Genomic DNA, 27,264 nt, shown 5'->3' with positions numbered 1-27,264 from the left:
TCTTCCCGATCCAGGGGTTGAGCGTGGGTCTCCTGAATTGCAGGTAGATTTTTTTCCCATCTGAGTCACCAGGGAAGCCCTAAGTAAATCCTTTATTTGGATTTAAATTTTCTCCAGAGTCCCTTCCAGCTCTAAAATTCTGTAATCACTTGCTAACCTAACTCACAGCAGATCTACTTTTCTCTTTCTAGACATGATGGGAATCTGTTTTAAGCCCATATACAGATTTTAGAGCACTTTCTTGAACAGTTACAAAGATGAAGCTTGTGTGATTTTCATTACACTACATTCATTCCATTGTTAATACTTGCCAGAAATTATAGGTTATCCACCAAACAGACATAGTATCATAAAGACCCAAAAGTTAAGTATTTTTAGGAAATTTGTACAAGTTTTACTTGTCCATACAAGCCAGATCAAGGATTGAGATTTTGAATTTTATTCATTATTCTGGGAGTTACTTTCTGTGTACAGAAAAGAATTTGGGTAGCTTCATTTCTTTAGATGTATACTAGTTCAGTGGTCTTTTTTCACTGAGTCCCTTCTTCTTATGCTCCCTTTGCACAAACTGCATATATTCTTTGTTGGTGGGTCATACTGGAGACAGACACATGCTACTTTTATTAATAATTTACCAAGTACTATGTTTTATGTATGTCATACTACCCTGGGTCAGGAAGATCCCCTGGAGGAGGGAATGGCAACCCACTCAGTATTCTTGTCTGGGAAATCCCATAGAGAGGAGCCTGGCGGGTGACAGTCCATGCGGTAGCTAAGAGACACAGCTGAGTGACTAGCACACCCAAGTACTACGTTTTATATATGTCATACTACTTACTTAGCAGCTCTATGAGCTCTTAAATGCTCTTATTATCCATATGTGATACACTAGGGAACTGACGCTCGCAGCTTAAGCAACAGACTTAGGATTCAAGCATAGCTGTCTGCAAACAGGCTCTTAACCTCAATGCTATACTGACTTCCTGAAAGGATAAAAATCTCATCCCCTGGCAGTTTATAATCTAGTTATATACTGAGATGAAAGCAATAACAAGGGAAATATTCATAGTGTTTATTGAGTGCTTACAATGTGTTAGGCACTATTTTAAGAACGTTCTTCACAACTGCCTTTAACCCTTGCAGAAGCACAGCAAGGTAGATGCTAATTTTCCAGCTTTACAGATGGAGAAACTGGGAGCTCGGAAAGGTTAATAAACATTACTGAGATCACACAGCTAGGCAGCAGAGCTGCAATTCAGACCAAGGGCTTCCTAGCAACCTTGCCAAGTGCACTTTGCACTATACAACACTGGTTTTGACAGCAGTAAAGAAGCTGAAGCTTTCTTCAGTATGAAGCTGTCACACTCAAGCTCACAGTCACAGTTCACATTTGAAACTTGGGTACTTCCAGCAGAATATGTACAAACTACAAAAAATCCTAGATGATGCCGTTTGCTATGTGGCCTGTTTCCTGTACTATGTTAATTAATTAACTTGATCATGTCCATGCATCATTCTTCTGTTTACTACCTAGTATTTTTCTTGGATCACTCTTTTTTATAACTTAAATTTATTTAAAACAACACTTTTACTATCCCTACTGTATTAGTTATCTGTTGATGTGTAACAAATTACCCCCAAAATTAGTGGCTAAAAACAACAGATGTTAATTATGTCACACAGTTTCTTAAGAGCCAGGAATTTGGGAGCAGCTTATTAGCTGGGTAGTGCTGGGTCTCTCATGAAGTTACATTCAGACTGTTGGTGGAAGCTGCAGACTCCACTTGCAGCTCATTAACACTGCTTTGGCAGGAAGCTTTGGTTCATCATCATATAGGCCTCTTCTAACGCTGCTCTCAACATAGCAAATGGCATCCCCCAGAACAAACGATCCACAGGGAGAGACTGTGGTGAATATGAGAACGTATTTTCTTTATTACTCAATCTCAGATGTGACATAGTCATTTTGGCCCTATTTTATTGATCACATGCCAGTCCTGGTATAGTGTGGGAAGAATAATCAGAGTGTGACTACCAGGAGACAGAGACCACTGGGGGTCAACTTGGAGGCAGGCTACAACTCCTACCAGAAATAATCAGTTTTTGGCATTTGATCCTGGGTTTTTTAAAATTTATTTATTTTAGTTGGAGGCTAATTACAATATTGATTACAACATTGTGGTGGTTTTTGTCATACATTGACATGAATCAGCCACAGGTGTACATGTGTCCCCCATCACCCCCCTCCTACCTCCCTCCCCATCCCATCCCTCTGGGTTGTCCCAGTGTACTGGCTTTGAGTACCCTGTTTCATGCATCAAACTTGGACTGGTCATCTATTTCACATATGGTAATATACATGTTTCAATGCTGTTCTCTCAAATCATCCCACCCTCACCTTCTCCCACAGAGTCCAAAAGTCTCTTCTTTATATCTGTGTCTCTTTTGTTGTCTCGTGTACAGGGTCATCATTACCATCTTTCTCAATTCCATATATATGTGTTAATATACTGTATTGGTGTTTTTCTTTCTTGACTTACTTCACTCTGTATAGTAGGCTCCAGTTTCATCCACCTCATTAGAACAGATTCAAATGCATTCCTTTTAACAGCTGAGTAATACTCCATTGTGTATATGTACCAAAACTTATCTAGGTTGCTTCCATGTCCTAGCTATTATAAACAGTGCTGCAATCAACACTGGGATATACGTGTCTCTTTCAATTGTGGTTTCCTCGGTGTGTATGCCCAGCACTGGGATTGCTGGGTCGAATGCCAGTTCTATTTCCAGTTTTTTAAGGAATCTCCACACTGTTCTCCATAGTGGCTGTACTAGTTTGCATTCCCACCAACAGTGTACGAGGGTTCCCTTTTCTCCACACCCTCTCCAGCATTTGTTTGTAGACTTTTTGATAGCAGCCATTCTGACCAGCGTGAGATGGTACCTCATTGTGGTTTTGACTTGCATTTCTCTGATGATGAATGATGCTGAGCATCTTTTCATGTGTTTGTTAGCCATCTGTATGTCTACTTTGGAGAACTGTCTGTTTAGTTCTTTGGCCCATTTTTTGATTGGGTCATTTATTTTTCTGGTATTGAGCTGCATGAGCTGCTTGTATATTTTTGAGATTAATTCTTTGTCAGTTGCTTTGTTATGCCATTATTTTTCTCCCATTCTGAAGGCTGTCTTTTCACCTTGCTTATAGCTTCCTTTGTTGTACAAAAGGTTTTAGTTTATTTTTGCTTTTATTTCCATTACTCTGGGAGGTGGGTCATAGAGGATCTTGCTGTGATTTATGTCAGAGTGTTTTGCCTATGTTTTCCTTTAGGAGTTTTTTTAGTTCCTGGTCTTATATTTAAATCTTTAATCCATTTTGAGTTTTTTTGTGTATGGTGTTAGAAAGTGTTCTAGTTTCATTCTGCTAACAGTAGTTGACCAGCTTTCCCAGCACCAGTTGTTAAAGAGATTGTCTTTTCTCCATTGTATATTTTTGCCTCCTTTGTCAAAGCAAGGATGTCCATAGGTGTGTGGATTTATTTCTGGGCTTTCTATGTTGTTCCATTGATCTATATTTCTATCTTTGTGCCAGTACCATACTGTCTTGATGACTATAGCTTTGTGGTGTAGTCTGAAGTCAGGCAGGTTGATTCTTCCAGTTCCATTCTTCTTTCTCAAGATTGCTTTGGCTATTCAAGGTTTTTTTATATTTCTATACAAATTGTGAAATTATTTGTTCTACTTCTGGGAAAAATACCATTGGTAGCTTGATAGGGATTGCATTTAATCTATAGATTGCTTTGGGGTAGTATATTCATTTTCACTATATTGATTCTTCTGATCCATGAACATGGTATATTTCTCCATCTATTTGTGTAATCTTTAATTTCTTTCATCAGTGTTTTATAGTTTTCTATATAGAGTATTTTAGTCTTGGTGAATGGGATTGTTTCCTTAATTTCGCTTTCTGTTTCCTCATTGTTAGTGTATGGAATGCAAGGGATTTCTGTGTGTTAATTTTATATCCTGCAACTTTATTCATTGATTAGCTCTATAATGTTCTGGTGGTGCCTTTAGGATCATGTCATCTGCAAACAGTGAGAGCTTTACTTCTTCTTTTCCAATCTGGATTCCTTTTATTTCTTTTTCTTTTCTGATTGCTATGGCTAAAACTTCGAAAACTATGTTGAATAGTAGTGGTGAGAGTGGGCACCCTTGTCTTGTTCCTGACTTGAGGGGAAATTCTTTCAATTTTTCACCATTGAGGATAATGTTTGCTGTGGATGTATCATATATGGCTTTTTTTATGTTGAGCTATGTTCCTTGTATGCCTGCTTTCTGGAGAGTTTTTATCATAAATGAGTGCAAAAACTGATTTTTATTGTAAAAATAAGGACAATACAAACAAAATGATATTGAGAAATCCCAGCTGGCCTGAAGGCTTTTCTCCTGACATCTGCCCTCTTTCTAGTAAGAAAACAAATTTACCAAGTGGTAGAAGACAGAAACTCCAAACTAAAATGTCTTTCTCTTATCAAATATATTGACAGGGAGTACATGTCCATGCCTTGTAAACAGTGACCACTAGTTGAAACTCCTCTTTTTTAGATACGATACCCACATACTTGTCCAACTTCATACTAATAACCAGATAGAGCATTTGAACTTATGAAGGTACAATGCCCCCTGATTCTGTAGCTCAGATTCTTAATTGTGCTCAAGATATACCTGGGATAAAGAAAACATTATTAGGGCTTCCTTGGTCACTCAGTGGTAAAGAATCCATCTGTTAATGCAGGAGACACAGACTCAATCCCTGATCTGGGAAGATCCCATATGCTACAGGGCAACTTAGCCCCTGTGCCACAACTGTTGAAGCCCAAGCACTGCAACTAGAGAGTAGCCCCTGCTTGCCACAACTAGAGAGTAGCCCATACAGTAAGGAAGAACCAGCACAGCCAAAAATAAATAATAGCTTAACATGCACATTCTGAGCTTTTGGTTAGATATAAAGTATTGAAAATTTCTCTGTGTTTACTATAATTTTTTAATTGTCCTTCTAGTTTACTGAAGAGCAATGATTCAGGGGTAGTCTTATGGGTTAAAATGTTTTCATTATTATAACTGCTTCAACTATGATTTTATTTGTTGTTCCTCTTTTAATTCTGTATAACAGAATTCTTGGGCTAGAGCTTCCATATCCTGTCCAAGAAAAGAAGCTAGGAAACTTAAACAATACAGCAAGGAATAGGAACAACTGGTACAGACACTTGGCACTGGATAACAACTCTGGAACAAAGCTGAATTGTAGACCAGTAGTCAAATTCTGTGGCCTCAAAGAACTGAAACTGATGTAGTTAACCATATACCCCAAACTAATGCTTAACAAGCCCTGTGATTTAACATGTTAGGAAGAAGTGAATTTAGTTTGTTTTATCCAAATCGAGTAGATTATTCTATACATAAAAGATCTTTTCCTAATATCAGAACTAGGTATATTCAACCTAACAAATTGATGATTATTATTTTTTCTCTTTTCTTTGAATATGATTTATTTTTGAGAAGACAAATGTCCTGCAATCTTCTGAATACCACCCCCTCTAGTGTAAGGACATGGAGTCTTAACTATCCAGTGTATCTGTTTAGATATGCTGGTCTTGTGTAGAAGGAGCCTTTCAGTTTTTGCCAGGCTAGCAAATCCTCAGATAGTTTTCTTCAACAAAAAAGAGTACACTGAGGGTAGAGGGAGGTTTTGACAGGTAAAAACTAGATTTCTGCCTCTTAACACATTTAATACTGGGTCCCAGAAGAATTTTAGACAGTAACAATCATCAGTATCTGGTGTCTAAAAACATGTGATATAAAGAACAAATCTCCCTAAGTTACATATACAGTAGTTTAGTTTGCCAAGTCTGTGATTCACCTGACTAATTGCTGGCCACCTTAACATAATTAAGATTAAGCCTTTACCAATAACTTCACTTAAAATTTGGAAGGGAAGCATACTTTATTTGCATGTGGTGGTGCAATGCTGAATTAAAGTAAATTTCCCTTTGGTACTCTCACCATATTTTTAAACCAGTTTCCTCTTTCTTTAATCCTCCCCTAAGCATTAGATTCAGTTCAGTTCAGTTCAGTCGTGTCCGACTCTTTGTGATCCCATGAATCGCAGCACGCCAGGCCTCCCTGTCCATCACCAACTCCTGGAGTTTACTCAAACCCATGTCCATCGAGTCAGTGATGCCATCAAGCCATCTCATCCTCTGTCGTCCCCTTCTCCTCCTGCCCCCAATCCCTCCCAGCATCAGGGTCTTTTCCAGTGAGTCATCTCTTCACATGAGGTGGCCAAAGTACTGGAGTTTCAGCTTCAGCATCAGTCCTTCCAATGGACACCCAGGACTGATCTCCTTTAGGATGAACTGGTTGGATCTCCTTGCAGTCCAAGGGACTCTCAAGAGTCTTCTACAACACCACAGTTCAAAAGCATCAATTTTTCAGTGCTCAGCTTTCTTCACAGTCCAACTCTCACATCCATACATGACCACTGGAAAAACCATAGCTTTGACCAGATGGGCCTTTGTTGGCAAAGTAACGTGTCTGCTTTTTAATATGCTATCTAGGTTGGTCATAACTTTCCTTCCAAGGAGTAAGCATCTTTTAATTTCATGGCTGCAATCACCATCTGCAGTGGTTTTGGAGCCCCCCAAAAATAGTCTGACACTGTTTCCACTGTCTCCCCATCTATTTCCCATGAGATGATGGGACCAGATGCCATGATCTTAGTTTTCTGAATGTTAAGTTTTAAGCCAACTTTTTCACTCTCCTCTTTCACTTTCATCAAGAGGCTTTTTAGTTCCTCTTCACTTTCTGCCATAAGGGTGGTGTCATCTGCATATCTGAGGTGATTGATATTTCTCCCAGCAATCTTGATTCCAGCTTGTGCTTCTTCCAACCCAGTGTTTCTCTGCATGTACTCTGCATATAAGTTAAATAAGCAGGGTGACAATATACAGCCTTGACGTACCCCTTTTCCTATTTGGTACCAGTCTGTTGTTCCATGTCCAGTTCTAGCTGTTGCTTCCTGACCTGCATACAGGTTTCTCAAGAGGCAGGTCAGGTGGTCTGGTATTCCCATCTCTTTTGGAATTTTCCACAGCGTATTGTGATCCACACAGTCGAAGGCTTTGGCATAGTCAATAAAGCAGAAGTCAGTGTTTTTCTGGAACTCTCTTGCTTTTTCGATGATCCAGCGGATATTGGCAATTTGATCTCTGGTTCCTCTGCCTTTTCTAAAACCAGCTTGAACATCTGGAAGTTCAAGTTCATGAATTGCTGAAGCCTGGCTTGGAGAATTTTGAGCATTACTTTACTAGCGTGTGAGTTGAGTGCAATTGTGCAGTAGTTTGAGCATTTTTTGGCATTGCCTTTCTTTGGGATTGGAATGAAAACTGACCTTTTCCAGTCCTGTGGCCACTGCTGAGTTTTCCAATTTTGCTGGCTTATTGAGTGCAGCACTTTCACAGCATCATCTTTCAGGATTTGAAATAGCTCAACTGGAATTCCATCACCTCCACTAGTTTTGTTCGTACTGATGCTTTCTAAGGCCCACTTGACTTCACATTCCAGGATGTCTGGCTCTAGGTGAGCGATCACACCATTGTGATTATCTGGGTTAGAAGTCATAATAAAATAGTGATTACAGAGGTCTTCTATAATGGTTAAGAAACTGTTTAAAGAAAAGTTTATCAAGGAAGAGGTAGTGACTGGAAAGGGGCAAAAAGAGGGTTTGAGGGGTACTTTCTGCTTCTTAATAAGTTTTAGTTTATTAGGTGACAAATTTATGACTTGTGTACTTTTCTGTATGTATAGTACAGTAACTTTTTTTTTTTTAATGAACAATATGAAAGTTTTTTTAAGTTGACTGTATTGGATGTACATTATGCCTGCCTTAATCAGTGCCTTTGGTCCTTGGCTATGTTCCACCCAAAACAACAAAAAAGAGCCTCCCCACAAAAATATCCTTTAAGGACTGAGAAATTTTAACAGTGCCTTTATTTTCCATACAGGACAGCACAATTATCTTTGTGCTGGAAGAAATGATTGTATCATTGATAAAATTCGAAGAAAAAACTGCCCAGCATGCCGCTATAGAAAATGTCTTCAAGCTGGAATGAACCTGGAAGGTAATGTAAATATTGAAAATGAATTGTCTTTGCATCATATAAAAATTTATCACTTTACTTTTTAAAAAAATAAATAAGCAGATGTAATAGTTAAAAGTAGGATTTTTAAAATGAGTATTTCATATTCTGCTTATTACATAGACCGACTTCATTATAGCCAAACTATACACAAAGAAAGAAATCATGTAATAATGAAACTTGTAAGAATCAAAGAAACATTACTTTGGTCTTTATTTCTTTTTTCAAACTCAAAACTATTTGCTAGGGTTAGAAATGTAAATATATCTGTTATAGAAACATGTCAGAATTATTCTGTTATTTACCTTTTACTTTGCATATACATGTATATATCAATCTTTTATTTCAAATCTACAGTGGGGGAAAAGTGAAAAAAGCCTTTGATGGGTTTTTTCAAGCAAAGACGAAATCTGAAACTAGTTATGAATGAGTTTCATATTCCTGTTTATATAACAAGTATAATTAACATTGATCTCATTATTTGAAATCTCTTCTCTGGGGGAAAAAGTTTCAAATTTTGCTTTAGTTGAAGGTGGCAGTGGTGCACTTCAATTCATCAAGTTTTCACCAAAGCAGGCATTAGACATAAAATGAATAAAACAGTGTTTGTATTCAAAATCAGTAAAATAGTGCCTGTACTCAAGCACTTTACTGTGTACTTAGGTTGCAGAGTCAATCACAAAATTGTACAACACACTATAAGATAAGTAGGAGCAAGAGGATGGTCACCTGATTATGTCCTAAAAGGCAAAAAAAAGCAACACTGAGTTTAAACCTAGAGAAGTTGAGTAGGAGTTAGATGGAAAATCAGGGCATAGACAGGATCAGACTTGAATTTTGCAAAGACTAATCTACGAACAAAGCTAGTGGAGGTGATGGAATTCCAGTTGAGCTATTTCAAATCCTAAAAGATGATGCTGTGAAAGTGCTGCACTCAACATGCCAGCAAATTTGGAAAACTCAGCAGCAGCCACAGGACTGGAAAAGGTCAGTTTTCATTCCAATCCCAAAGAAAGGCAATGCCAAAGAATGCTCAAACTACCACACAATGGCACTCAACTCACACACTAGCAAAGTAATGCTCAAAATCCTCCAAGCCAGGCTTCAACAGTACGTGAACTATGAACTTCCAGATGTTCAAGCTGGATTTAGAAAAGGCAGAGGAACCAGAGATCAAATTGCCAATATCCGCTGGATCATCGAAAAAGCAAGAGAATTCCAGAAAAACATCGACTTCTGCTTTCCACAACAAACTGTGGAAAGTTGTTCAAGAGATGGGAATACCAGACCACCTCACCTGCCTCCTGAGAAATCTGTATGCAGGTCAAGAAGCAACAGTGAGAATTGCACATGGAACAACAGACTGGTCCCAAATTGGGAAAGGAGTACTTCAAGGCTGTATGTTGTCAGCCTGCTTATTTAACTTATATGTAGAGTACATCATGGGAAATGCCGGGCTGGATGAAGCACAGGCTGGAATCAAGATTGCTGGGAGAAATATCAATAACCTCAGATATGCAGATGACACTACTCTCACAGCAGAAAGCAAAGAACTAAAGAACCTCTTGATGAAAGTGAACTCACAGCAGAAAGCAAAGAACTAAAGAACCTCTTGATGAAAGAGGAGAGTAAAAAAGTTGGCTTAAAGCTCAATATTCTAAAAACTAAGATCATGGCATCCAGTCCCATCACTTCATGGCAAATACATTGGGGAAACAATGGAAACAGAGAGACTTTATTTGGGGGAGGGTCTCCAAAATCACTGCAGATAGTGACTGCAGCCATGAAATTAAAAGATCCTTCTCCTTGGAAGAAAAGTTATGACCAACCTAGACAGCATATGAAAAAGCAGAGACATTACTTTGCCAACAAAGGTCCATCTAGTCAAAGCTATGGTTTTTCCAATAGACATATATGGATGTTGAGAGTTGGACCATAAAGCTGAGCGCTGAAGAATGGATGCTTTTCAACTGTTGGAGAAGACTCTTGAGAGTCCCTTAGACTGCAAGGAGATCCAACCAGTCCATCCTAAAGGAGATCAGTCCTGGGTGTTCATCGGAAGGACTGATGCTGAAGCTGAAGCTCCAGTACTTTGGCCACCTGATGCGAAGAACTGACTCATTTGGAAAAGACCCTGATGCTGGGAAAGATTGAAGGCAGGAGGAGAAGGGGTCGACAGAGGATGAGATGGTTGGGTGGCATCACTGACTTGATGGACATGAGTTTGAGCAAGTTCCAGGAGTTGGTGATGGACAGGGAAGCCTGGCGTGCTGCAGTCCATGGGGTCGCAAAGAGTCGGACACAACTGAGTGACTGAACTGAACTGAATCTTGTATATTGTGCTACTAGAGGAAGGATGAAATCCATGTGCTTCTTCTGACAGAAAAGACACTAACTGATGGTGCTGTCCAGTACACACTGCATACATGTTTTAAAACATAAGGTAGACTTATGGGTGTAACTACAGTCTAATTCCCCGATCCACACTCACAAGAACATTCTCAGTTCTTCATATTACTTTGATAGCAAAAAAGATGAGTCTTTTCTTCACCATATTTACATCAATCACTTAGCCCAGTTTTTTCCAAGTATGCCTACGTTCTTAAACTTTACTACAGAGTCCCAGTATGTTAAACATTGATTTAAAGAAAATGATAAATGCCGATTTTCTTGTAGGTGTTACAGAAGCCACAGAGATTGACTACAAATTCATGTAGACGTTCAGTGCCAGGATAATTTATTACCAAAACCAGATAGTTATTCCTCATTTTTCTTTACATCTCTGTGCATATTTTAGTTTCATCTTCCTTCTGTCTGACCATTTAAATAAAATGGGATTGGTTTATATATATTGTCCTCCAGCCCCAGTTTTACTGCCTTCCTTTAATTCCCCAAGTATTCATCTCAGATATTTTATATTAGAAATAAGTTCATTCAAAGAATAAACTCAACATTTGGTCCTATCACTAAAATACAGTGTGGCTAGTTACCCAGTAACATTTTTAGATGCTTTCCCAAATACACACCAAGTTTAACTTTCATCTTTGGAGCTCTAAGCAGTGTTAATCATCTTTTCACATGACTATTGGCCATCTGTATACTTCTTTGGAGAAATGTCTCTTTAGGTCTTCTGCCCGTTTTGGGGGGGTTGCTTGGTTTTTTTTGGCAAGTTGTATGAACTCTTTTTATGTTTTGAAAATGAAACCCTTGTTGAATCATTTGCAAATATTTTCTTCCTATCTGTAGATTGTCTTTTTATTTCTATTGCCTTGTGAGACTGACCTAAGAAAACATGGGTATAATTGTCAGAAAATCTTTTGCCTGTGTTCTCTTATAGGAGTTTCATGATAAGGTGAGAAGACTTTAAAATCCTCCAGTTTGTCATACTCTACATTAGAGCAGAAGAAAGGATAATAAGAACACGTATTCTAGACAAATTTAAAGTTATGGTTAATAGTAGTTTTTATAAAGTACTTTCAGTGTATTTATTTGGGACATGCATGTTCTCATTTGTCAACAAAATACATTTTATGATTTTTGAGGTCTGGGTGTAAGATACAATACCTTTGGTTGTTTGAAGAGCTTCCTTAATGTATAGGAGCTCTTCCATTTTTAACTTTGTCACTTCTCTATAGACTTGAACTATGTGAATTCAGAATATTTTCCAACTGTATTTTACTACCAGTTGAGACAGTGATCATTCTTACATAGCACTTAAGGTGTGCCAAGAACTGTTTCATGCATTTTATATATTCTAACTGATTTAATTATCAACAGACCCTATGAGGGTAGGTACTGACATTATCCTCATTTTATAGAAGAGGAAACAAAGGCCCAGGGAATACCTTGCACAGATACCCAGCTACTCAGTGGCAGAGCCAGGATTATATTCCAACATGTTGGTTTCATATTTATGCTCTCTACTGCACTGTGTCTTCAATAGAGCATGGTAAAATAAATTAGAACATGTCTGTCATGATCGTGTTTCTCTGTTTTAAAATGTTAACTAAAAATTCTTAAATGTTTGAGCACAGAGCACAATAAGAAATGGGACCATTCTACTCAATTTAAATGACAGGTTTTTTTTTTTTTCCCCTCTTTCTAACACTGCACATGGATATACATAGTTCTTGCCCCCACATCTGTCCTCTGCAAACTATGTACTTTGACATTTTAGGGACAGAAGATATAATAATTACTTTTAAATGTGACTATCATTACTTTTCCTTAGCACAGTGGTCTGCATACCTGATAACTGAGACAGGCACACTACTGCTTTCATACAACTTACATTCCTTGTCCCTCCTTGGAGTTCTGAATAATTTCTCTTTAAGAATACCGTAATTTGCTTGCTTTGGCCCCACATATAACCAGAAAAGAATATTTCATTTGTCACTGGAACAAGTAAATTCAAGAATATGAATATGTCTGCTAAAAAAACCTACAGAATCCATCTTTTAATTTAATTATACTGTTCCAAACTAAGTCAAAAATAAAAGTGAAAGTGGAAAATATATTTCAAAAATGAAAATAGATACTTTAGGTTTATAGAGTCATCAGTTAAAATCTCTTATAAAAGAAATTATACCGAGTGGTAATTTATATAAAGAAATGGTTTTCTCTGAATGTCCACAAAGATTTTAAATCCCATATAGTATACATCATATAAAGGTGAAATGTGGATCTTTCTGCGTGCATGATCTCTTGTGCAAGACGATAAACAGCATCACTCTCTTCATTATACCCATAATTTAGATTAACCCTAAGCCACCACAGTTACTGGTATTACAAACTTAAATTCTTCCTTTCAGTTGAGAGTAATTTGCCTTATAAAACTAATAAAAGTTTTTACTTTGGAGTGAAATTGAGACAAATTACTTTAATGAAAGAATATGTAAGTGATATGTTTATATTGTTTTAACATAGTAAGATTTAATTTTAACTATAATGAAGTAACTGTCTTATTTGTAGAGGAAATTAAATGAATGGGTTCCTCTTGATTCTTTGCTTTCAGGAAAAAAATGTTTTTCTCTTCTTTCATGTCACTTTATCATAACTGCTACATAAAAGATTTCTCCTCTTTCAAATTAGTTTCAGCAACTGGAATAAACTATGCTGCCCAGACTTTCCCTTTACAGCTGATTTCTGTGTTTTTGTTTTTTTTTTTAATATACCCACAGCTCGAAAAACAAAGAAAAAGATAAAAGGAATTCAGCAGGCCACTACAGGAGTCTCGCAAGAAACTTCTGAAAATCCTGCTAACAAAACAATAGTTCCTGCAACATTACCACAGCTCACGCCTACGCTGGTGTCACTGCTGGAAGTCATTGAACCTGAGGTGTTATATGCAGGATATGACAGCTCTATTCCAGATTCAACTTGGCGGATCATGACCGCACTCAACATGTTAGGTGGGCGGCAGGTGATTGCAGCAGTGAAATGGGCAAAGGCAATACCAGGTAAGATGTAAAAGATACCACCACTAAGGTGTAAACCTTAGAATTTTTTACATAAAACACTCCGGCTCTGTATCACCCTGGTCCCATGGCTTCCTGTCATCCCTACTTAATCTAGGGGTAGAGTGGTATAAATATCAGGAGCATTTTTTTAACTTAAATCCACTGAATGAGTAATGTCTGCCAGACTCTTGGCTTTCTGTTTTACTTTTTAATATAGCATTTTACTATTTAGTCCATATTTACTCAAATAAGCAAACGGTGACAAAAACTGGCTACTCTTTTTTCTAACATTGAATACTATTAAAAAATTAGAGCTTTGGTCTTAACATGTCAAATGACAAAGGAAAACTGTGTCCACTTAACACTTCATTTCTTCTATTAGAGTCTTCCAAAACTGTCTTTGGCAGTTCCCAGAGAGAGGATCTTCTCTTTGGCAGTGAGAGTGTTTCCTCACACCTTTTACTCCTCTTAATTCAGGATTCAGGAACTTACATCTGGATGACCAAATGACCCTACTGCAGTATTCATGGATGTTCCTCATGGCATTCGCCCTGGGGTGGAGATCATACAGACAATCAAGTGCAAATATGCTGTGTTTTGCTCCTGATCTGATTATTAATGAGTAAGTCATTTGTGAGTCTTTTTCCCTGTATTCATATTCCTTCAGGACTGAATCAATCCTACCAGGTTATCTTGGAACTGGGCAACCTACCAAGTATCTTGAAACAGAGTTTATCAATGCTTAAGGCAGGCCAGAATGTACTACAGAGCAAATTACATGTGGTGCTATTATGTACCAGGACATATATTTTTTAAATAGCATCTCTTGGGGTCAGTAAAGTCTATAGCAAGGGAAAAGGAAACTTACTGTGGCATTGTTTTAATTATATGATCGTATTTCAGAAAGGAAACAGCATAATACAATTCATGTTGATCTTACTTTCAGCAGGGACAATGAACAGATGAGGACAACTAGGATGAAGGGCTGACAGATATGGACCCAAAGACAAGAAGCATCTCTTTGCATGGCAAGGCTCACTCAATGTCTATGAGTTGTAAAGAAAATGGGAACAAGATTTTTTTTATTTTTTAATTTGGGAGAGAACCAACCACACTAAGATTTGATAAATCAGCTATCCTCTAGTCCTCTAGGTCTATGCTGTGAAATATTTCAGATACCTATTCCCCGTTACCCATTGCACTTGTTTTCTAACCAGCTTTCTGCTGCCCGTGTATCCTCCATCATGCTAAGTTTTTCTTCTTAACACACAGGTGTCTTCACTGAGCACTCAGTGCATACTCAGCATGGTTTCTGGCTTTCCAGAATCTGGCCTCACTTTATCTCGTTATTCTCCTTCACATATTCTTTTTCCCCTCAGATGATCAGTTCTTCAAACATACCCCTAGCTCATGATGGTCATACCACCAGGTAAAAACATCTCTGTTGTATATCCCTAGCATTTATCACATTCTACCTTTTATTACTACTTTTGCACTCACAGCTTATCTCCTTTATTAGATAGCAAACAAGGAAGTCACACACACTGACATATGCATACCCACTGATCTGGGCAGAAGGAGATCTGTATTCATGTGAAAAAAAGATTTAATTGTGAGCTCTGGGTGCTGTCGACTATGGGGTCCAAAAAAAAAAAATTTAATGAAATCTTCAACCATGTTATTAGAATAACAGTCTCACTATACTCAATGTGAGTTGATCCATCATTAGTAGTTCCTGTTCAGAACTACTGTTTAGAACTGGATGCCATATTAAAAAAAACTATGTCCAGAGTGGCAATAAGTTTAGAGATTAACATCTATTGATGAACAGAGGATGTGTAAAGGAGAAAAGGAGTGATGAGGACTATCCTGTGAAGATCAAGCAGACATACTGTTTTCACTGTTGGGTGTAGCAAGCACAAAAATAATGGGTAGAAGTTATTAAAAAAAAAAAAGCATCTATTTGAGCTGAGTGTTAAACAGCAGGACTTGCCTCATGACACAGTAAAGGTCAAATTGTATCTGTTTAGTAGAGACTAGATGATACTAGCTCTAGATATTTTAAGAGGCTTAACTGCTGAGTAAAACTTGGCAGTGTATCTCTATTGGTGATACTTATTTTCCAGCACAGTATTCATTTAATCATATCTGAGTATTTAACAAGTGTCAGACACTGTTTTTAAGAGCTTGAGCTATAATACATAAGGCTCTGCTAACATACCAATAAGGAAAACCAAATAAATGACCAAATTTCTTTCAGAGAGCCATAACATAATAGTGTGGGGTACCATAGAAGACCTCTCTAAATATCTGAGAACTGAATAGTACAAAAGAACAAGCTTATAGGAAAGGTAGGGCATTTCAGGCAGAAGAGATGACTACAGAGGCTGAAAAACAACCTTGGCATATGTGAGGAACTGAGAGAAAGCCAATAAGGACTTTCTATGAGTTTAGAGAAGTGGACAGGGACCGAGTGAAGCAGCATCTTGAAAGCCATGAGATAGAGTTTGTTTTAGGAGCAGGAAGAAGCCAGCACTGGGAGGAGAGAGGGGCAGTTTCAAACAGGAAAACTGATTACAGGGGAACATCAAATAGTTACCATACTCCCAGTATGTGCCTGCTACAGTATTAGCAGAGAACAAGACAAACAAGGTTCCCTACCTTTATTGCTTACACTCTAGTTAGGGAGACACAGATAACCATCAAATAAAATAAAATTTGAGTTTTTACTAGACAGAGGTCTTTTTCAGATGAGTTACTAGTGGCTTCTTGGAGGAGGAGTAACTGAATGAGGCGTGAAAGAGAAAAGCCCAGGCTTTGTTGTTAGAAGCGACATGACAAGAGGCCTGTGAAGGGTGTGCTGTAATCAAACTCTGCCTTCTATTAATTATATCCTTTTTCAGTTAGTAGGCACTGGCATGTGCTTGACCAGGCCAGATCTCCACACATACTTTCAAGTGTCTACTCCAAAGACAGACGTCACCCTGACTTATCTATTGCCAAAAAAGGACTGCTCAATCCACTGTGCTATGGCTTAACAAGATTTAAGTTTTTTGATTAAATTTAACTAATTAAAAATATGTAGCTTATATGTAAGCTTAAACACCTTTGAAATCTCTAAGTACTTGCTGCTCATTTCAGAACCTGACCATGCTTACTTTAGAAGTTAAAAACATGTTGACAATGTCTATAGTCACTGTCTAAAAAGAAAGTTGAAGTCATTAATTGGGAATAAAAGTGTGAATAGAGGTATGATATGAAACACCAACATATCTTCTTTTATAAAGTTAATCTGACTCAGAGTATTTATTTGGGAGGGTACTCAAATTTAGATTTAAACCATCATAGCATAACCTGATATATTAAAGTAAGAGTTACAGAAATTTTTTCTCAGTGTTTGACTTTATTTGAGGATGGATGGCTTACAGAAACAATAGTTTTTAAGTGGGCATTCTATTTCCCATTCTTGTCTCCTTATGCCTTTGTGATAATAACCTTTTATTTTTTTCTTAAGTCCAAGGTCACTTTTTGTCAAAAAATTTAAAAACAGATCTTATTTTAAACCATGAAGAGACACAGTTTCAGGCTCTTTGTGTCATTTAAAAAGTTAAGAAACTTGAGAAATCTACTTGAAAATCGTAGATGTGATCGTAACTGTTGAGAACCCTAACTGAGAATTCCTTTTGTAGTACCTTTATTTGGAAGAATATTCAGTCACATAACATTGGTCAGAGGCAGATTTTGGGTATCAGAAAGCCTAGAGTCAAGTTTTATTTCTGACCCTCTACATAACTTATAAACTTATCACACACAGTTGTCTTTAGAATGCAGTGCTATGAAAAAAATAACTTGATTTTCAACTGGGTAGGATTTAAAACTCTGTTGTCTAACTGCTCATATTTAAATACTACAATAAAAGCTTGATTTAAACGAATGACTGATAAAAGATTCTATAGGAATAAATTCTAAATACTTAAGGAAAGCTTTCCAAAATTCAGATCAGAGGGAATTCGCATTAATTGCAGTAGTTAGATGAGTTAATAAACGCTTTGCAAAATAGAAAAGTACTTTTGTGGAACAAGAATTACTTCTTTTTAATTCAAACACTTGATATTTGTCTTTCACAGGCAGAGAATGGCTTTACCCTGCATGTATGACCAATGTAAACATATGCTATATGTTTCCTCTGAGTTAAACAGGCTTCAGGTATCTTATGAAGAGTATCTCTGTATGAAAACCTTACTGCTCCTCTCTTCAGGTTGGTAGAACATCTATTCTCTTCTAAAATGGACTTCTAAAATATGTCAAAAACATAAAACGTAGAAGTCTAGAAATAAACGTTTGTTTGTATACAAAGCACTAAATAATTATACCAAGTCTACTATTTCCTGGTACTTTAGACTTTCATAAATGTAAAATTTTAGAAAGGCTAAGATTAATAAGATTACATAGGTATCATGGAGAAATGGAGAGGTATACGAACCACATGGCAGGGAGGAGGAAGTCACTGCTGATCTGGAATATCTATAGCCTTCTTCCTTCCTACAACTTTTTACACTTCCACTACAGAAGACACGCCAACTTGAATGATTTTTCTCTACAATACTGTTCAGTTCACTCACTCAGTTGTGTCTGACTCTTTGTGACCCCATGGACTGCAGCACATCACGCTTCCCTGTCTATCACCAACTCCCAGAGCTTGCTCAAACTCAGTTACTTAGTCAAAAATTTTAGTTATACAATGACTAATAATACATTAGTAATAGTAATACAATGACATATTTCATACTATATAGAAGAAATTATGGATAGGACCTAAATTTAAAAGCTTTTGCACAGCAAAGAAAACCATCAACAAAACAAAAAAACCACCCATAGAATGAGAGAAAAAATTTGCAAACGAAGTGAACAAGGGATTAATCTCCAACGTACACAAACAATTCATGCAGCTCAGTATCAAAAACGAAACAACTAAATCAAAAAATAGGCAAATGGCTAAACAGCACATGAAAAGATGCTCAACATCACTGATTATTAAAGAAATGCAAATCAACAGTACAATGATGTATCGTATCAGTCAGAATGGCCATCAAAAAATTTAGAAATAATAAATGCTGGAGAAATAATAAATGCTTTTACACTGTTGGTAGGAGCATCAATTGGTACAACCATTATGATGGAGAACAGTATGTGTTGTGCATGCTGAGTTGCTTCAGTCTTGTCCAACTCTGCAACCCTATAGACTGCAGCCCTCCAGACTCCTCTGTCCATGGGATTCTCCAGGCAAGAATACTGGAGTAGGTTGCTATGGCCTCTTCCAAGGGATCCTCCCAAGGCAGGAATTGAACCTGCATCTCTTACATCTCCTGCATTGGCAGGTGGGTTCTTTACCACTAGCGCCACCTGGGAAGCCCCAGTATACAGGGTCTTTCAAAACTAAAAATAGAACTACCATATGATCTAGTAATTCCACTCCTGGGCACGTAACTAAAGAAAATCATAATTCCAAAAGATACATGCAGCACTCCAGTGTCCACTGCAGCACTATTTGTAATAGCCAGCAACCTGGAAGCAACTTAAATGTCCATCCACAGAGAAACGGATAAATAAGATGTGGTACATATATACAATGAAATATTACTACTCAGCCATAAAAAAGAACAAAATAATGAACAAATATAAAATATTTTGTTTGTATAATAATGAACAAAAGAACAAAATAATGCCATCTATAGCAACATGGATGGACCTAGAGTCTGTCATACAGAGTAAGTCAGAGAAAAGATAAATATCACATGATATTGCTTATATCACTGTGGATGGTGACTGTAGCCACTGCTTCTTGGCAGGAAAGCTAGAAAAACCTAGACAGTGTGTTAAAAAGCAAAGACATCACTTTGCTAACAAAGGTCCATATAGTCAAGGCTATGGTCTGTCCAGTAGTCATGGTACGACTGTAAGAGTTGGACCTTAAAGAAGGGCAGAATGCCAAAGAATTGATACTTTCAAACTGTGGTGCTGAAGAACACTCTTGAGAGCCCCTTGGACAGCAAGGAGATCAAACCAGTCAATCTTAAAGTAAGTCAACCCTAAATACTCACTGGAAGGACTGATGCTGAAACACCAATACTGTGGCCACCTGATGTGAAGAGCCAATTCATTGGAAAAGACCCTGATGGGAAAGAATGAAGGCAAAGGAGAAGAGGGCAACAGAAGATGAGATGGCTGAATGGTACATTACATGTACCAATGTACATGAACTTGGGCAAACTCCAGGAGATGATGAGGGAGAGGGAGGCCTGGCGTGCTGCAATCCATGGTGTCAAAAAGAGTGAAAAATGATTGGGCAACTGAACAACAGTAACATTGCTTACATACAAATGAAGTTATTTACAAAACAGAAATAGTCATAGTTGTAGGGAAAAAAACTAAGGTTACCAAGGGGGGAGGGTGGGAGGGATAAATTGGGAAACTGGGACTGATATATATATATACACTACCATATATAAAATATAATAAGAACATACCATACAACACAGGGAACTCTACTCAATACTCTGTAATGACCTGTATGGGAAGAGAATCTGAAAAGAGATTGGCTGCCTGTGTAACTGAATCACTGTGAACACCACTGAGAGTCAGCTACACTCCCAATGAAAACTACTTTAAAAGAAAGCAGTGATGAAAGAAAAGGACGACCTAAAAAAAGTGAGCTTGAGTACTATTAAAGAATTAGTCAATGCAGCATTGGAGCTGGACTTTTGGACAGAGGTTCTTATCTAGAAAGGAGCAACGCTATCTTGAAAGTTTACAAAAGTAAATTGGTATATGAACTTCAGTGAGACTACTTTCAGCAAGCAAAGGCAAACTAGAAAACTTCTGGAAAATACAAAGTATCTTGTCTATATTAGTAAAAATGTAGCATTATCAACAACTAATGAAAGAAGGTCTGTGAACCAGTAGGCATTATAAGCTTTCTAAAATGCGGAGTTGATAGCTATGTACCTCTTCCATGTAAGTAGCATTCCAATTTTTTAAAGCCTTCATTCCATTAGTAACTGTGGTTTCAAAGTGGCTAAAAAAATCTATGGGTGGTACATGACTGTGCTTTATCGCTCAGTTGTGTCCAACTCTTTGCTTGGACCCCTTGGACTGTAGCCCACCAGGCTCCTCTGTCCATGGGGATTCTCCAGGCAAGAATACTGGAGTCAGTTGCCATGCCTTCCTCCAGGGGAATCTTCCCAACCCAGGGATCAAACCCAGGTCTCCTGCATTACAGGCAGATCCTTTGCTGTCTGAGCCACCAGGGAAGCTCCTTACATGACTACATGACTGTATCTATCTAAGCTTTTCCAAAGCACACATCAACCTTAGTGCTATTTTTGTTGTTTAATGTCACGGGACTTAAGGAGTAGTAGTAATATTTCAAAATAAGAATATTTTCCACAACCCATTTTTAAAAAGTTAATTTTTTAAGGTTACCTGTAGCAGTACCCTTGTTAAAGCAGTGAGCTTGATACTGTTGAAGTAAACAGTTAAAGTTCTGATAATGAATTATTTGGGTTGATAATATCCAGGTACAAGTCAATGCCAAGATACTAACCTTTTGGTAAAAGAAAAGGATGAAAATATGTATCTTAAGATTTAATTAGACTGCTACCCTGACAACACTAGAAGAAGTGTCCTAACCTTCCATTAAGAAATGCTGGACTTAAAAAATTTAACACTACATGCAGGCAGGTACCTAAAGAGGTGAGCTGCACTTGAAGCTAGCTTTCTCTTAGAGGGTAGTTGCCAAGACTGGTAAATTAGTATATTCAGTAAATTTAAAGACAAGTGTAATTGGGCGGGGGGCGAGGGGGAGATGGATCTAAAGGCAGATTAGACATATTTGTAGAGACATTTAAACTGAAATATACATCTAAAGAATTTATCCAGAATACATTTTTAATGTGTGTTTGTGTATATGTAAATGAACAAAGATAAGAGGCATGATTGAGAGAGGTCTACAACAGTACTTCACAACTCTTTTCACATCATAACAACATTAAAAAAATAGCATTCATAGCACAATGAGGTAAATGAATAAGCTTCCTGCAACCAGTGGTGACCAGCATAGCAGATCATTAACAACACATTAGTAACCCATTCATATGGTGGTCTTATAATCAAAGATCCAAAATGAAAGGTGAAAAGATACTATACAAAGAGATAATGGCTGGAAACTTTCCAGAACAGCAGCAACTGAAGAAAGCGAAATAATTTTTTTCAAAAAGCTCAAGGGGTAAATTAAACAACTAGGCAGTTATTGCTCCCATCCTCACAAATAAGAAAAAGCCAGGCAAACTGACAATAACTTTTTTAAAGATCCATCTGAGAAGTAAGGTCACAGGACAAACCACTAACATCAAAATCTGGAGAAACAGGCAAATACAGAGGACCACAGCCAAGATCAGTTTCCTGGAAACAGAAGCTACTGGACCCAGTAATGCAGAAACACTTATGGTATCTTTGATGAATTTCTGAAGACCAAGTAAGGAATAGCTGGAGTGTTAAGAACCCTGATATCAGGGCTTCTCTGATAGTTCAGTTGGTAAAGAATCAACCTGCAATGCAGAAGACCCTGGTTTGATTCCTAGGTCAGGAAGATCTGCGAGAGAAGGGATAGGCTACCCACTCCAGTTTTCTTGGGTTCCCTTGGGGCTCAACTGGTAAAAGATCCACCCACAATGCAGGAGACCTGGATTCAGTCCCTGTGTTGGGAAGATCCCCTGGAAAAGGGAACAGCTACCCACTCCAGTATTCTGGCCTGGAGAATTCCATGGACTGAATAGTCCATGGGGTCACAAAGAGTCGGACATGACTGAGCAACTTTCACATCACTATATAAGAACTCTGGAGACCCAGTCTTCGGGGGTTTCCCCCCACAGTTCTCTGGGGTTTACCTTGAGAAACCCCACCAAATTCTAATGATGAAGATCAGAGAAGATCCCCTTTCTACCCTAGGGGAAAGGGCAAATAGATAATTCCAGTCCCCTTTCCTTCCTATCTCATGTTGAGAGAGATAGTAAAAGGAAGAGAAGACATATTTGAAGCAATAAAGGCTGATACATTTACAAAATTAATGACAGACACCAGAATACATCCAGGAAGCTCAGAAAATATCCAGAAAGACAGATAAATACCAGAAAAGCTGCACCTAGGCATATTGTACTCAAACTACGGGAAACTAAAGATAATAAGGAAATCTTGGAAAAGGCCAGAGGGGAAAACAGTTTACCTATTCCTTATAAAGGAAGGATATTCTCATTAGCAGTCATGCAAGCAGGAAGGTAGTGAACTATTTACCGTTAAAAGAAAAAGATCACCCAATGTTAGATTCCACATCCACTGATGATGTTTTAAGGTACCTACAGTACCTATAAATATTTGAAAGAAGATGTAGATTAGTTGTAAATGTGTATTTCAAATTCTAGGGCAGCCACTAAAAACAACTTTTAAATGAAGTCATAATTGATACACCAAGAGGAAACAGAATCACATGAATACTCGGTAAAGACTAGAAAAGGCAGAAAAAGGAAATAAGAAAAATGAATAGATAAGTTACAAACATGGTAGAGATTAATGTAGATATCTCAATCACTTTAAATTTGAAAGGCCTAATATACAATCTTTTTTTTTTAATGAAAGTCAAAAGAGAATTTGCCACCACAGATTCTCAGTAAAGTAATATAAAGAATATACTCAGGCTAAGGGAAAACAGAATAAAGAAAGTGGTAAATATTTAGATACATTTAAACTATCTCTGTAAAATAACAGTAATAATGTCTTTGGGAAGTTATAAAATAGAACTAAAGTACACAATAATTACATATAAGCAAAGAAGAAAAAAGGAGCCTTTGAAAAGTTAAAGATGAGTGTTTAAATTTCTTAAAGAGTATACAAAGTACATTATCAAAACCATGAGAGCTTTGGGGGAGAACATGGTAAGAAAAAACAATCCAAAAGAATAAAAGAAATGCGAGGAAGTTGAGGGCAGAGGGGAAGCATAAACAGAGGCATGATAGGAGGAAGTAACAAATACAGTGATTGTACAAATAAGTTCAAATATATCATCAATTTCATTAAATGTAGATGGACTAAATGCTCCAAGATAAAAATATACAGAAAGTGCAAGACTAGTTTAAGAAAACAATCCAACTCTGCTATTTATAAGATATATATCTAAATAAAGATGTTGAGTAGCTGAAGTAAAAGGATATACTACACATAGTGTAGTATATGGCATCTACATGCCACATGGTATATGGCATTTGTGGCATACTTTCTGTAAAAGGCCAGATGGTAAATGATTTCAGTTTTGCATACAATCTCTGTCAGAGGTACTCATTCTGCCCCTTGTGACATGAACATGGTCATTAACAGTGCTTAAAGAAAACAGGCATGGCTGTGTTCCAATGATATTTTATTTACAAAAAGAGGCTCCAGGTAGAAGGGGCCATTGCTGACCACTGTTTTACCCAAAAGCAATCTGAAGCAGCTATGTTACTATAAAAATAAACACTAAGGCCCCCCAAAACAGTTCTATATTTACAGATATTCACTACATACAGCATTCTAGCACCAGAAAAATAATTCTGAACATATGGCCCTAAATGACATAAAGCAAAAATCCCAAGGAATATTTGTGGTAACTTGGGATGGATGAAAGTCTTCTAAATATAAATACTGAATAGGTTTCTCACATAATTATTTTTACAATGAGGAAAACCAGCACAGGGAAAAAAGTTATAAATAAGAAATCAGTATTTTAAAAATTAGCAATAACTAGATCACCTGTAATATAATCATGTGTAAAAACTAACCCACCACTCCTGATTAAATGACCTTCATCTGCACACTAATACTGGTATCCTATAAGTGTCAAGTTTGCTCTATGGAATCAAAATATTTTGATATGTAGTTTTTGGTCTAATCCTAATCAAAATCCAATGAGAGTGATATACTACATTAACCAAATGAAGGATAAAAATCTTAAGTGCAGAAAAAGCATTTGACAAAATTCAACATACATTTATGACAGAAAATATCAATAAACCACATATAGATAGGGTACCTGACCATAATAAAGGCCATATATGACAAGCCCACAGCTAACATCATTACTCCATGGTGAAAAGCTGAAAGCTGTTCCTCTGAAATAAGGAATGAGACAAAGATGTCCACCCTAGCCACTTCCAGTCAACCTAGTTCTGGAAATTCTAGCCAGACCAATTAAGTAAGAAAAAGAAAGAAAAGGCATCTAAATCAAAAAGGAAGAAGTAAAAATTCCAACTGGGGTCAGCACATCCTGAGTGTTCTGATTATTACTGCCTGTTTAACTGGAAGTAAAACCATTAGGAAAAAAACATTTTTAAGAAGTAAAACTCTATTTGCAAATGATCTGATTTTATATATAGAAACCCTAAAGATGACATCAAAAAATACTGTTCGAACTAGTAAATTCAATAAAGTTGCAGTATACAAATTCAGTTTACAAAAATCTGTTGTGTTTCAACACATTCATAACAAACTAGCAGTAAGGGAAATTAAGGAAACAATTCTGTTTACAACTGCATCAAAAAGAATAAAACACCTAGAAATAAATTTAACCACAGAGGCAAAAGACTTGCACAATGAAAACTATAAGACATTGATGAACAAAACTGAAGAAAACAAAAAATAAATGGACAGTCCATGCTTACGGATTAGAAGAATTAATAGTGTCAAAATGTCCTTACTATTCAGAGTAATCAACAGATACAATGCAATCTCTATAAAATTCCTATGGCATGTGTCACAGAAATAAATAATCCTAAAATTTGTATGGAAGCATAGAAAACCCAGAATAGCCAAAGCAAACTTGAGAAAGAACAATAGTTGAACTTACACCTTGGTTTCAAACTATGTTACAAAGCTGTAGTCATCCAAACAGTATTGTACTGGCACAAGACCATTCACATAGATTAATGGAACATAATTGAGAGCCAAGAAGTAAACCCACAATCTATGTATTGTCAATGAACTAATGACAAAGTAGCTAACAATATACAATGGGAAAAGGGCAGTCTTTTCAATAAAGATGTTGGGAAAACCAGATCCAAGAGAATGAAACTAGATTACCATCTCACACCATATACAAAAGTTAACTTAAAATGGATCATATGGACTTGAACATATGTTCTGAAATCATAAAAGTTCCAGAAGAAAATATAGGCAGTAAGCTCCTTGATGTCAGTCTTGAGGTGGATTTTCTGCCTCAGACATCAAAAGCAAAGGCAACAAAAGGAAACAAATGAAACTATATCAAACACAGCAAAGGGAACCATCAACAAAATGAAGAGGTAGTCTGCCAAATGAGAGAAGTATTTGCAAATCATGTATCTGATAAGGGGTTAATATCTACAAATAAAAGAATACAACTCAACAGCAAAAGAACTAATATCCGAATTTTTTGAATGGGCTTAGACCCCGAACAGGTATCTCACAAAGACATACAAATAATCAATATGTATATAAGAAGGTGCTTTACGTCATTAGTCATCTGGGAAATGCATGCAAATCAAAAGTACAATGAAATGCTACCTTAACATCAATCAGGATGACTATTATCAAAACATCCAAAGACAAAAAGTATTGGCAAAGGTGTGGAGAAAAAGGAGACCTTTGTGCACTCGGGAATTTAAACTGGTGCAGCCACTACAGAAAACAGTTTGGGGGTTCTTTAGCAAATTAAAAATAGAATTACTATATGACCCAGCAGTTTCACTTCGGGGTATTTAACCTAGAAAACAAAGAAATTAACTGGAAAAGATATGTGCACCCTCACGTTCACTGCAGAATAATTTATAATAGCCAAGATATGAAAACAACCTAAATGTCCACTGGTGAATGATTCAGTGAGATATTATTCAACCATAAGAAAAAATGAAACTTCACCATTTGCAACAACATGGATGGACCTTGAGGGCACTGTGCTAAGTGAAATAAGTCAAAGAAGACAAATACCACATACATCTTACTTGTATGTGTAATCTAAAAACAAAAGCCCATGGATACAGAGTACAAATTAACAAGTACCAGAGGTGTGTGTGTTTGGGGGTGGGGGGTGTTGGGGGATGAGAGAAATGAGTGAAGGGTTTAGAAAGTATAAACTTCAGTCATGGAGATGTAATGTATAGCATGGAGATGTAATGGTGTCTATAGTTAATATGATATTGTATATTTGAAAACTGCTAACAGTAAATTTGAAAATTTTCATCACAAGAAATAAAGTTTTGTAACAATTTATGGTGACAGATGTTACCTAGACTTGCTGTGGTGATCATTCTGCAGTATATACAAGTATTGAATCATCATGTTGTACACTTGAAACTAATACAATGTTACATACTAATTATATCTAAATTTTTAAAAATAATTTTTTTTAATTCACTGAGAAAGAAAGGAGTTAGGAAACAGGGGCTCAGGGAGGTTGTACTGAAGTCCACCTGGCAAGTAAGAATTAAAAAGACTTATCCTAAACACACTGCTTTTCCTCTGTTCTAGCATTTTCTAAGACGTCAGTA

The 27,264-nt window shown here is 37.0% G+C and overlaps 1 protein-coding gene across 7 annotated transcripts in view; it reads left to right on the top strand.

Annotated features, from left to right (window-relative positions):
• The window catches only part of NR3C1 (nuclear receptor subfamily 3 group C member 1), a 118,145-nt gene that overhangs the window by 84,850 nt on the left and 6,031 nt on the right, over positions 1-27,264 (top strand). For all 7 annotated transcript variants that reach the window (XM_043913124.1, XM_043913126.1, XM_043913121.1 and 4 more), the window contains exons 4-7: positions 8,064-8,180; positions 13,379-13,657; positions 14,135-14,279; positions 17,785-17,915. In XM_043913124.1, the coding sequence (XP_043769059.1) occupies positions 8,064-8,180; positions 13,379-13,657; positions 14,135-14,279; positions 17,785-17,915 (672 nt within the window). The remainder of the gene's footprint in view (positions 1-8,063; positions 8,181-13,378; positions 13,658-14,134; positions 14,280-17,784; positions 17,916-27,264) is intronic.

The sequence above is a fragment of the Cervus elaphus genome, chromosome 9, assembly GCF_910594005.1.
Source record: "Cervus elaphus chromosome 9, mCerEla1.1, whole genome shotgun sequence".
NCBI lineage: Eukaryota > Metazoa > Chordata > Mammalia > Artiodactyla > Cervidae > Cervus > Cervus elaphus.
Note: the sequence above shows the minus strand (reverse complement) of the source record. Positions and strands in the feature narration are given on the sequence as shown.